This window comes from Hipposideros armiger, unplaced genomic scaffold, assembly GCF_001890085.2.
Source record: "Hipposideros armiger isolate ML-2016 unplaced genomic scaffold, ASM189008v1 scaffold_22, whole genome shotgun sequence".
Classification (NCBI taxonomy): Eukaryota; Metazoa; Chordata; class Mammalia; order Chiroptera; family Hipposideridae; genus Hipposideros; species Hipposideros armiger.
The window spans coordinates 528,821-540,837 of record NW_017731372.1 but is presented as its reverse complement, the minus strand read 5'-3'; the positions used below and the strand labels follow the sequence as shown (position 1 = coordinate 540,837).

The window sequence follows — 12,017 nt, the reverse complement described above, 5'->3', positions numbered from 1 at the left end:
TTTCACTTATGTAAATACAACGATGGCTCATCGAAGTCCATGAGAACGAGTAAGTTTAGCCTTTAGTCGTAACTTTTTACTTGTCTGCTTCTTCACATGACTGCAAACTCCTTTAGGGCAGAGACCAGCTTTACTGAAATTATGCACTCAGCCCAGTCCTTGGTATGTGAATCAATGAGTAAATAAGACCCACTCACACTTGCCTTCTGTAAGAAGAAACAGAGAATGTGGTAAACTAAATTCCTCTCCAATACTGTTTTGAGTGGGATGATTTATTTGAGTGGGATTAAAGGGAAAAAAGAAAAGAGATGAAAAGTGGATCAGCCAAAAAAAAAAAAAGCCATTAAGGGTTCGTATCACAGCTGTTTCAGTTTACTTCATCCTGTGATTTCCCCGTCATTCAGCTCAGAACAGGTTAGAATTTTCAGAAATAACTTTTTCTGGGGAACCAAAGTAAACGAAAACCATGAATGCAAAAAGATGCCAGAGTCCGCACAATTCAGAGTTTTTATCGTAATTTAAACCAAAGTCTTGCCAATGTTTAATTTAGTTGGCACAGCTTTCTAAGCCCCTGTCCTGTTCCTGCTCTCAGTTTCAACTGGTCTGGGGTTGAATAAAGGTGAATATTAAATAAGCTATTTAAACTTTAAGAAGGAAGTACGTTTAGGCTGGCTCAGTGTTCAGGACAAACCAACTGCCCTGATCCTGCCTATGCCTTCCATTTCCACTTATTTTCTTGGGATGCTCCTCTCGGTCAAGTTCACTAACCTGAAAATCCCTATGCCTCTCGGCCTCCCCAAGTCTTTCCCGTGAGCCTACCCTATTTCTTTCCGCCTCATTCCATTTTCCTGAAGTACACACGCTACCCAGCTGCTGAGACTGGTTCTACCCAGTAAGGCTTCGTTCTCTGGACAGCTAGGCCATCCTCCATGTAACATTCATGGCAGCCCCGGTCTCCCTGGGGCTGTTCCCTGTAACACATCAGCACCTGCTGCTCTCCCTATATCAAAGCCAGTGTCTCCTTTTGGGTCACCCACCAGGCTCCTGTTTCCTGCCTGGTGGAAGTTTTCCATTCTCAGTACATTTCCAAGGTGGAGAGAACTGACCTGCTCTGCCCTTGGATTAAGTCTCCCCATGTTAGGTTACCAGCTCCATAGCGTCTTCATATACTCCGGTGACTCAGGTGTGATGTCCTCAAGGGTGAAGGCACGTGGTCATTTCCCCAGAAATCTATCGCTATTCTTTTACAGCCCCCCAAAATACTTTGAACATAGAATAAAAATGACATAATTTCCAGGAAGAATAGAGAGGAGCCTGTCCCACATGGGGCGGGTCCTGATTATATACGTAGGAAGCGTGGACAGTGGGCAGGTGTGACTGTAAAGAAGAAAAAGTAAGAAACGGAAGGAAAGTAAAGAAAGAGGCAGCTAGGCAATTTTAATGAGGGCAGGCATGGTAGGATGACAGACACTAAGAATTCTCAAGTGGGAAAGAAAAAAAGACTGCAATTTATGTGAAGCGAAGTCGAAGTTAACCTGATGGTTCAGGGCTGAAGAGAGGTCCTTTCGTTCAAAAGCCTCCAACATCTGGTTTGTCTTTTTCCCCAGGTAGTTATAGGTACTGAAAGAAAACAGCACATACTGCAGGATCAATCACCCAGTGGGAAAGGTCCAGCTCTCGAAACCCCTGTACTGCTTAAAAGGCAAAAATATACCAGGTCTTCGAGGAGTCTATATTTTTTAGGCCCTCATCGATTAGAGGGTCTGGTGTCTTCAGTTCTGAGTTTTCCAGCAACACTAAGCAGTGCCAAGAGGAGGCAGAGAACACCCAAGAGAATGAAGAAAAGTGGGAAAAGGATAAATTATAAATTTATATTGCTTATAAATTATGTTGACAGAATTAAGATGCCTAGTATGGAGGCCAAAAAACGAGAGTCCGAAAAGTCAGGATTTCCAGGGGGAAAAAAGGTGCCATGCTCAGCAGATACAAGAAGTTAAGTTTCCTCGGTAGAAATGTCCCTATGGGCCACCTTGGCTTGGTGAGGAAGACATGAAGACCATCCAACTCAATTACTCTTTGCCAAGGCCATGCTCACCAAGATATGTTATGAATATCACTCTGCTTTCCCCTGTGCTTTTCCTAAAGGGAAGAAATGCACTTTCAGTGAATGCAAACATTTCAATCAATCTGCGTGCGGGCACATGTCTAATGAACTAGGTGAACACATGCAGTGGACATGCTAATTGAATTGCCTGCCTTCCTTAAGCTTTCTGCTGAGTAGGTACTGGGCCACATGATTCGACTTTCCTGGCTGCAGCTGATAGGACTGTCGGTGGACACCTGACTAGGCAGTGCTCTCTAGTGAGATGCCATGTTTGGACAGCCATGATGGATTGCGTGTGTGTGGAAGCAGAGAAAGCCCATCTGGAGAGAAAGAAAGAAGGTGGAAAAAAAGAGCTGTGCAGACAGATGCAGAGGAGAGCGTCTCCAGAGAAGAACAAGCTGCCTTGGTTGTTGAGAGATTGGTATTTCTGGATTCTCATCTTCTCTTAGGCCTGGCTGCACTTCCTCCTCTTGGGTTTTATGTAATTTCCTAGTACAGTAAAACCTTGGATTGCGAGTAACTTGGTTTGCGAATGTTCTGCAAGATGAGCAAACATTTCTAATACATTTTAACGTGGTAAACGAGTGATGTCTTGCAATATGAGTAGTTGGTCTCTGGAATGAATTATGCTCACAAACCAAGGTATTTTACTGTATTTTATAATAACACCTTCGCCCACATAAGCTAGTTTGAATGGGTTTCTGTTATTTGTAACCAAATCATTTCTGACCGAGAAATTCTGTGCACGTTCTCAGCTCTTGCACCTCACCTCTAACTACCATTCATGTTTCTAGTAACAACGACTGAGTCGCTAAGCCCTACTTAATTCTCTTTCACTGAAAGACAGTAGGAAAGAAAGGTAACTTCTCTAGAAAAGATGAACATGCAAGAAGTGTCAGTATTTGGGCGATAAATGCCTCTATGGGGGGACTTTCCATTTATAAGCCTTGATACGTTTATAACTAACTGGGAAATATGAGTCCTGCTTACCTGCCCACTGCTCCAGTTGCTCCCATCACCAGAGCACTCAACAGTTGCTAATCAGAAACAGAAAAAAAATATTGACTTTTATGAAAAAGAGAGAGAAGATGCTACTACTCCATAGGCAGCTCCATAAATTGTTTTGTAGGGAAGCTAACCTGTGGGATATGCCAAGGGGCGACTTACCTCATCCACCCCAAAAAGGAAAGCAATTTGGCACTGGCGATACTGATCAACACACTGCCCGAAGTCTAGGAGATCTGTGTCACTGAATTTCAATCCTTGGAAGGTGGGGATCTTCTTCTGAATCCCATCCAACAGCTCCTCTGCACGAACTGCTCAAAACAATCAATGCGTTGTTAATCTGCATGCCTCCAGAAAATATCAAATAACATCTCATTAGCCCCACACATCTGCACTGAGCTGCCTGGCTCGGCTCTTGGCTGGAGCTGACTGCAGTTTGAACATAATCGCTTGCTCTCACCTAGCAGTTCTTATGGACTTGTCAAATGATAAGTCCCAAGTCTTCGGTTCCTTGAAGACAATAGATGGATATTTATAAAGTGCCCTTTCTATTTTTTTTTCTTTTAAGGAAATTAGAAAGGAACGGGATTTAAAAAATAACCAAAGCATTGTTTTCATCTAATTGTAAGAATCTTCTTGATGGAGAAGTAATAACAAAAGAAAAGCTAGAAGAAAAGTGAGAAAAAGTCAGAGTTCCTTCTTAGGTGCCAGGCACTGAGAATACAGTAGGGTACAAGGTAGACATAGTCCCCTTCCCAGTGGGGCTCACAGGCCATGTCTCCCCATATAAGAAGGAAGGGTGTGTGCAATAGATGCAAACGTCTGCTTGAAGTGCCTGGGGGTCAACTCCTCTTTCATCCTCAGCTTCCATTATAAGGTGATGGCAGTGATTGATTGATAAGGGCTGACTTATTTTTAATAAGAGTGACTTATTTTGGAGCAATTGGAAACGTCTGGTCAACAGTGTTATGCTGGGGTGGGTGGGAAGGAGTGGGGTTTCTTCGCGCAATAGGGTAGGTAAGATGTGAGAGGGGGAGGGAAAGAATCATGGAAAGCAGCAGTACTTACTCTTCACCCCTGTCAAGGCAGGAATGTGATAGTAATAAAATGGCAGAGCAGGGGCAGCAGCAGCCACCTCCTTTAGGAAATTAATCAGGGCATCTGAAAGAACAGCAGGAAAAGTCATGATGTGACCATGTGAAACCATCTCGTGAAACGCAGCCCTCCTTTTTTGGAAGCCAAAAATTCCTGTCTCCTCTTATCATCCCTGAGATCGCTGCTGCAATGTCTTTGCAACTCCATTCAAAGTTTTGTTTTCCTTTCTGTAGTAAGGCCAAAAGAAAATGACCACTTTCCTACCATATTAAAGTACTATTAAAAAAAAAAAAAAAACAACTGGTGTGAACCTTCCCACCTAGTAAGAGGAGCTCATGAAATACTCTTACAAAAACCAAAGGCCATCAGGTAGGACTCTCCTCTTACCCCAGGGAGGCTTAAGTATGGTCAGTGAACAACAAGGACTTTGCATTAGTATCAGAATAATAACGTTGTAACTGAGAAAAATCCACAACAGAAAGACAACCAACACCTGATCAAAGAGGGACGTTGCAAGAGTAATGGCACATCTCACGATAATTCAACCCAAGTTTGGTACTTTTTCCTTTTTGGAAGAAATCCAGATGTATCAGAAGAGAGCTTACTCTAGTTTACTGAGGAATTGGGACTTTCTACACCATCCAGTGTGAGCTTCAACTGCAACAATACTGCACATGATAAATAAATCCAGCAGAATTGCTTTCTTGGGGCTGGCTGAGTGGCTCAGTTGGTTAAGAGCGCGAGCTCTGAGCAACAGGGTCGCCGGTTCAGTTCCCACATGGGCCAGTGAGCTGCGCCCAAGCTGAGCTGCCAACAGGTAGCAGAATGGCTCACCTGGTGAGAGCACATGCTCCTAACAACAAGGTTTCTGGTTCAACCCCTGCATAGAATGGTGGGCTACACTCACCTGCAACTAAGATTGAACACGGGCAACTTGAACTGAGCTGCCTTGAGCTGCTTACAGGAGGCCGGGTGGCTCAGTGGTTAGAGTGTGCACTCTTAGCAACAAGGTTTCCAGTCTGACTCCCACATGGGATGGTGGGCTACGCCTATCTGCAACTAATATTGAACACTGCACCTTGAGCTGAGTGGCCGTGAGCTGCTGAAGGGCGGCTGGATGGCAACTGGACTTAGAGCTGAGTTAGCTGTACCCTCCACAACTAAGATTGAAGGACAACTTGGCTGTTCCCCTTCCCCAATTCCCCAATAAAATCTTAAAAAAAAAAAAGAATTCCTTACTTATCCTCTCTGTGCCACTGAATAGTGGGAGAGAGAATCTTATATTCTCCATCTGAATACTGTAATGATGTGTTCTCTCTGTGACAAATATTTCTGACAAAATTATTATATATATTTTGTTATTTTTCCTTTGTCTGTCTTTTGGAAAATGTATTCATGTAAAAAAATTTGAAAGCCATGTGAAAAAAAGAAAATTTTAAAATGTTCATTTTGAATTCCCAAAATAGCAGTATTTAAATTAGTTATCTATATTAACAACTGTTTCTTCTCTACCAACAATGGGTGATATTTCATGATAATTTTGACCCATTATACATTTAGTTATGGATTTATTTAATCATGCATACAAATAACATCTTGTCTGTTGTTAATCCTTTTAAAGTGTATATTTCTTTTTTTGCTAATTAAAGGATTAAAAATACTTGGAAACCACAAATAGTTTCCATAGAGAAAGCAGGGGAGAAGGAGAAAACAAAAACTTGATATTTTGGAAGACAATAGATGATTCTGTGAAATCTCTTTTCAAATTCATCACTCACTCAAACTTGACTAGAACATGTAGTCTCAAAATGCTCAGCACTTAATTTCCTCTTTTTTGAGAGAAATGGTCCCATGCTTTGCCATGTGACTCTGACACTCTGCACAGTTGAGCGGACAAGGAGTTGATACCTGACGCAAACACAGGCACAGACAGGTTGACCCAGGGCTTGGTGGATGACCCAACTTGGCAAAAGAGTTGGAATCCTTTAATGAAGTCTTTTCTTTTATGGACCCGGGGAGGCCAAATACTCTGGAGAACTCTGTACCCATTGTAACTTCATACCTCCAGTCCATAAAACTTGACCTTCATGAGTTAAATATAACCATTGTGAATGAAGGCAAAAAGAAGTGGACCACGCGAGCTGCTGTGTGTACACCTGTCTGCTTACCTTTGTTCCATGGCTTGAGAAAGAAAGGTGCAATGACAGCGATGCCATCGGCTCCTATTTCTGCTGCATGTTTGGCCTTCAAAAGAAGAAAGAAGACCATGAGGGATCTGGTCACAATTCTGACGTGTGTAGGTGTGGGGTTTTCCCCACCCCAACAAGCAATTCTCTGACACTAGCTGGGAGGCCTACAATTCAACACAGCTCTGGCACTATCTACCTAGACACAGAATCCGATCCCACAGATTAAGAACTCAGTTCCCAAACGCTGGCCCCACTTCAGATGGCAGTCACAAGCCCAGGCTGTCACCTGTGCTTCTGACCACTAGCTATAGATTGGAGCTTCCAACGACCCCCTCCTTGGGTCAATTAATTTGCTAGCGTGGCTCATAGAACACAGAGAAACATTTTTCTGACTAGAGTACCAGTTTATTACAAAAGGATGTAACTTGGACACAGCTGGGTGGAAGAGACGCACAGGGCCAGGTATGGGGAAAGGTACAGAGCTTCCATGCCCGCTCTGAATGCAAGTACGCTACTCTCCCCAAATCTCCATATGTTCACCAACCTGGAAGCTCTTTGGATTTTTATGAAGGCATCATTTCATAGGCATGATTGATTAAAACACTGGCCATTGGTGACTAATTCAACTTCAAGCTCCTCTCCTCCCCGGGGATGGGGGTGTTGAAATTAAAAGTTCCAACCCATTAATCCCATTAATCATTTGGTTGGTTCTCCCATCCTTAGGTGCTTTCCAAAAGCCATTCATTAACATAACAAGAGTCTTTATTGCTGTCATCACAGGAAATTAGGCTCTCTGTGGTGGAAACAGGCATACCAAATACAGCAGGCCCCCTTATCCATTTGACTGATTTATTTCACTTAACATACTGTCCTCAATGAGGTCCCTCGATATTGTAGCATATGACAGGATGGATTTCCTTCATTGTAAGGTTGAATAATATTCCATCGTATGTATGCACCATATTTTGTTTATCCATTTATCCTGAGATGAGCATTTGGATTGCTTCTACCTCTTGGCTAAGGTGAATAGTGCTGCTGTGAACTTGGACGGGGGCAACCTTTTGTGTTTCAGTTCTCTCTGCCACTGTATAGGCAGCAATTTCTCAGTTTTTACCACTCATCATGGCTGAACCCCATCTTCCATCTCCTTTATGCCCAGCAGATGGCGTTGCCTTTTACTTCCTAGAGAAAGCTGAAGTTGGCTCAAATTCTGCTCCTTCTCTGCAAACTTAGCTACCTCTATAGCCATCCTTACTTTGCTCAGAGGAAGAGGGGTTTCCATCTCCTATTCAGAGCTCTGCTGCAGCAGTTATCTATCACCTTGGGCTACTCCCTTTAAGGCCCTGTGTCTGCTTCCAGTTGGCGAGCTCCCTGAGGCCCCACACCTTATATTCTCCACAATAGCATCCAATAGGTAGCAAAAATGGTACTGATTTTAACTTCAGCATAAAAATGGAAGTGCCTCCAGTGGTCTCTCCCAGATGGACCTGCGTACATACCAGTTCTTGTGACTCCTTCAAGCTGAGTGCTCCTACATGAATTACCACCTGATCCAACCTACAAAAGAGAAAACACTGTTGCATCATGGGAAGTTTACAGTAACATAGGACGACACTGTCCTGGTTTGTGCTGGTTTTAGCAGTTACCTAACATCTCGTTAATCTCAATCTCAAAAGACTCAAATTCTACAGTAGTCAATTTAAAATGAATCTAATTGAGGATTTAAAAAAAAATGTCCAGGGAATAAAATTTAAGGTTCAACTAAGCAGTAGAATTTTGAAACCAATAACTGATTAATTAAATACTTAAGTACTAATTTTGACTAAGCATCATTTTTGATGCTGTATTTGACGATGACAATGTGCATAGAGATAGGTGTAAAATTGAGATTTTTTTTTTGATTGGCAATAAAAGTAAAAAGATTCCTCAAAGAGTACAACTAGGAACCAGCCATATGAGAAATGAATTAACTGGAAAAAGCTTTTTCTTATCTTGTAAGTCCTCAGAATTTGGCCATAAGTGACGTCTTCTCCGAGACTCCAAAGTTCATCTTTGGGGGTACTCCCTGTAGCCCAATGGGAAGGAGCCACAGTTAAGACTGGTCTTCTCAGCTGTGAACCCAGCGAGTCTAAGGGACTCGGAACCACACAGATGGCATCCTCATGGGATGGAGACACTGCATATTGGTTTAGGCTCAGTCAGTCATCCATTGACTCTTGACTTGTTATATCTTAGGCTGATGGGGCCTAGCTAGGAGGTGATATGATCAGATTTGCATTTATTTTTTTTTTTGGTAAGAAATTTTATTGGGGAACAGTGTGTTTTTCCAGGCCCCATCAGCTCCAAGTCAAGTAGTTGTCTTCAATCTAGTTGTGGAGGACGCAGCTCCGTGGCCCATGTGGGGATTGAACCGGTAACTTTGGTGTTGTGAGCCTGAGTTCTAACTGCCTGAGCTAACCAGCTGCCCCATGGTTTGCATTTTGAAAGGATAATAGAAGCCTTCTGAAAGAGAAAAGAAGCTGACTGACCTGTTTCACTGTGACAGCAGCTTTATTGCATTGCCTCCTTGAACCTTTTCCCACCCCTTTCTCCTGGCTTATGTTAAAACAATGGTCCACTCCTTCCTGCCTTCCACCCTGCTGCTAGGTGCCGCTAGAGAAAACCACCATATGGCTTTAATACAACCTTGTAATTTCCCAGTTCAGGAGGCTGAGTCTCCCAAAAGCCTTCTGCTCATCCTGACTTACTTGTCTTTCCAATTCCCCGCAGAGGCTACTGCAAATCTTCCCTGTTCTCAAGCTCCTGGTTCCATCCCAACTCCTTGTTCTTGGCAGATGTCCTCGCTTCCCAGACACCAAAAATAAAGGTGCTTTCACAGATAGACCCATTCACTTTGCCGCTTCTTGCCCTCTGCACTTCGCTTTGCCACCATCGATGCTTTCCTTGCAGCTTCTTGGCTGTCTTCTAAAGCTACTCCACCTACTTTTGGTTTTATTTCAACCTCCCATGGAGACCATCCATCCAAGGCATCAGTTCTTGACTCTCTTTAATCTCTTCTCCCACGGGGGTGTCCTTTCAGCATAAAAACACGCTCAAGGCTTCCCCCACTTGAAGAAAAAGAAACTACCCTTCTTTTAATCTTGCTTCTTCCTCCTTAATCTACTATTCTATCTGTCCTGCCTTCACCAGGGAATTTTGGGTGAGCATCACCTACGCTCCCTGCCCCCGATACCACAGGTCTGCCACATCTCTTAGCTCACTGCAGTCTGCTTCTGCTGCAGTGCCCCATGGCCCTGCTTCCTTTGAGGTCATTGGTCACCTGTGACATGTCAAGTCCGGTGGTCTTCTCAGCCCTCCATCTCCTGGCTTTCACAGCATCTAGCAATTACTGTAACACATGTCATAAGGAACAGAGCCTCTACTGCACATAATTATAATGAATTCTCATGTAACGCTTAGTCCTCTGGGTCAGGTGCTGTTTGAATTTTCACCACCACCTCGTAGGACAGGGACTATTATTAGTCCTATGTTACAGATGAAGTACACGGTGGTTATGATTTGCCTGAGTTCATAGAGCTAGTAAGCGGCACAGCCAGGACCCAAACTCAGGCAGCCTGGCTCCACAGTCCTGCTCTTAATTACCATGTGACATTGAAGCTCTCTGAAATCATTCTTCAGTGACAGGACACACGCCTCACCTCCCTCCTACATTTTCAGGGTTTTTTTGCCTCTGCCTACTTCATTATCCTCCTGTTTCTAGTGCTTTTCTTAATGCTTACCCTTAACTTTTCTCTTTTCTCACTGTGCTCAGGGTCTTTAGTCTTTTGGGGCCCAGGATCTGACTGACAATTTTCAGATAATTATCAGCGGAAAGCAGAGAGATCACCAGAAAATGCCTCCGCTCGTACGTGGACATGCATTCAAACCTGACATATAGTTTCAGAGTACTCAGGTGCTCTGAAGCCATTTAAGGATTCCCTAAGGTGGTCATGGGCCTACCACTGCCAACCAGGCCTACTTGGGACTTCCCTGCTGCCTTTGCTTCCACCTACGGCAACATCAATCACTCCCTTCTCTGATCCCTGCTTTTACCGTTTCTCAGGGGTTCAGAGTTAGTTTTCATGATCTGACATCTCCAATGGATGGTAAGCAGCCTGAGCACAGAGATCCTGTTTTATGTCCCCAGGGCCAGCACAGTGCATGACACAACATAATAGACAACGAGTAAAACTTGGTGAATGGAATGTGCTTAATGGACTGATACTGTCCTGTCTGTTTTACCGTGACATGAATTTGAGTGTTATAACAAAAACACTATCTCATCACACTGAGGATGCAGAAAGTTTGCTAAGACAAGAGGAAGTGCCCTAAGGAGCATGCTGGAGACCTGTAAGCAAGCGGGGCTGAGGAAGCGTCAGGCACCCATCCTGAGAAGGGAAGGCGTAGGACCTGCTCAGCAGAAGAGCCAAGAGCACAGCAGAATCCATCCCAGCACCTCCCGCTCTTATCCCCTCAGGCCCAGGACAGGGAACCGCAGAGCACTGGCCTGGTACATAGAGGAGAAGCAGTTTCCGGTTTCTGGAGGGCATCTCTGAGAGACAGGTGTGTCTCGCAGCCTGGCTGCCCATCCACACAGAAAGGAAGGGCGCCCCTCTGCCTCAGCTCCTTGCCAACATGCTAGGAGCCTGGGGTCCCTGCTCATTTTTCCACAAGCTGGCCTGAGCCGGACTTGTGACCGGAAGGCAGGAGGGCTGTGTCCCTTGGGAAGAGCCGCACTCAATACAGTTCTTGCAGATGAGTGTTTTTATCCTGGTGGAGCCACTCACTTGTTCCTCCCTTTTGTCACCCACTCCTCTGCGACCTGGCGGCGCTCTGAGACGCTCAGAGACAGGCCTTCTCCCGTTGTGCCATTCACTGTTTCAAACAAAGAGTCAGTCAGTGGGACCAGCCAATACCTTTTGCGTGTCCAGCGCCAATGCTGGAAGGGCAGGGTCAGAAATCCCTGCCTAAGAGGAAGTGACAGGGAGAAACAGCAGAGCATTGAAATGGCATGTTTCCATTTTCACCTGAGCCTCAGTCTTTTTTCCAACTTCACCTCGTCAAAAGTAGTGGGAAGGCAAATTCTGACTTATAATTACAAATTTGTCATTGTTACCATGGACAGAGGGCAAGTATTTTGAATGGAGATGGAGATAACTGCCCATGTTTGAGGCCAAGCTCCAAACACACTGCCCCGTTCAATATTTGGGCTTGAATGGCAGGAAAATCAACACCACCCCATCCTGGGATGTTGAGGCGGTCACAGTGGGAGTTGCTTACGAGGACAGTGGTATACACTCCAGATCTAAAATGACCTCTGCCTGTAGTTTGACACGGTAACACTCTAGGACAACTTTTTTTTTAAAAATCATAATTCATAAGAAAGCACAAGGATGTTAATATTTCTTGTAGCAAGCACTCTTAGATAGTTACTTTGTCTCACAACAGCCCTGCCAGTACAAATAATTCTTCTCATTGGCAGGTGAAAACATGAGGTTCTGCATCACGAAATAATCAAAGTTTGGATCCAGATCTGTGTGATTTCCAAACGTTCCTTTCTACTACAACCATTTCTTACTGGATCA

At 44.1% G+C, this 12,017-nt stretch overlaps 1 protein-coding gene across 1 annotated transcript in view; it reads right to left on the bottom strand.

Annotated features, from left to right (window-relative positions):
- NPL (N-acetylneuraminate pyruvate lyase) overlaps positions 1-12,017 on the bottom strand; it is a 32,841-nt gene that overhangs the window by 8,118 nt on the left and 12,706 nt on the right. Inside the window, exons 4-10 of the mRNA XM_019635442.1 lie at positions 11,220-11,307; positions 7,893-7,950; positions 6,373-6,448; positions 4,178-4,270; positions 3,272-3,420; positions 3,095-3,141; positions 1,536-1,620 (exon numbers count right to left, since the gene is read on the bottom strand). Coding sequence (XP_019490987.1) covers positions 1,536-1,620; positions 3,095-3,141; positions 3,272-3,420; positions 4,178-4,270; positions 6,373-6,448; positions 7,893-7,950; positions 11,220-11,307 — 596 coding nt within the window. The remainder of the gene's footprint in view (positions 1-1,535; positions 1,621-3,094; positions 3,142-3,271; positions 3,421-4,177; positions 4,271-6,372; positions 6,449-7,892; positions 7,951-11,219; positions 11,308-12,017) is intronic.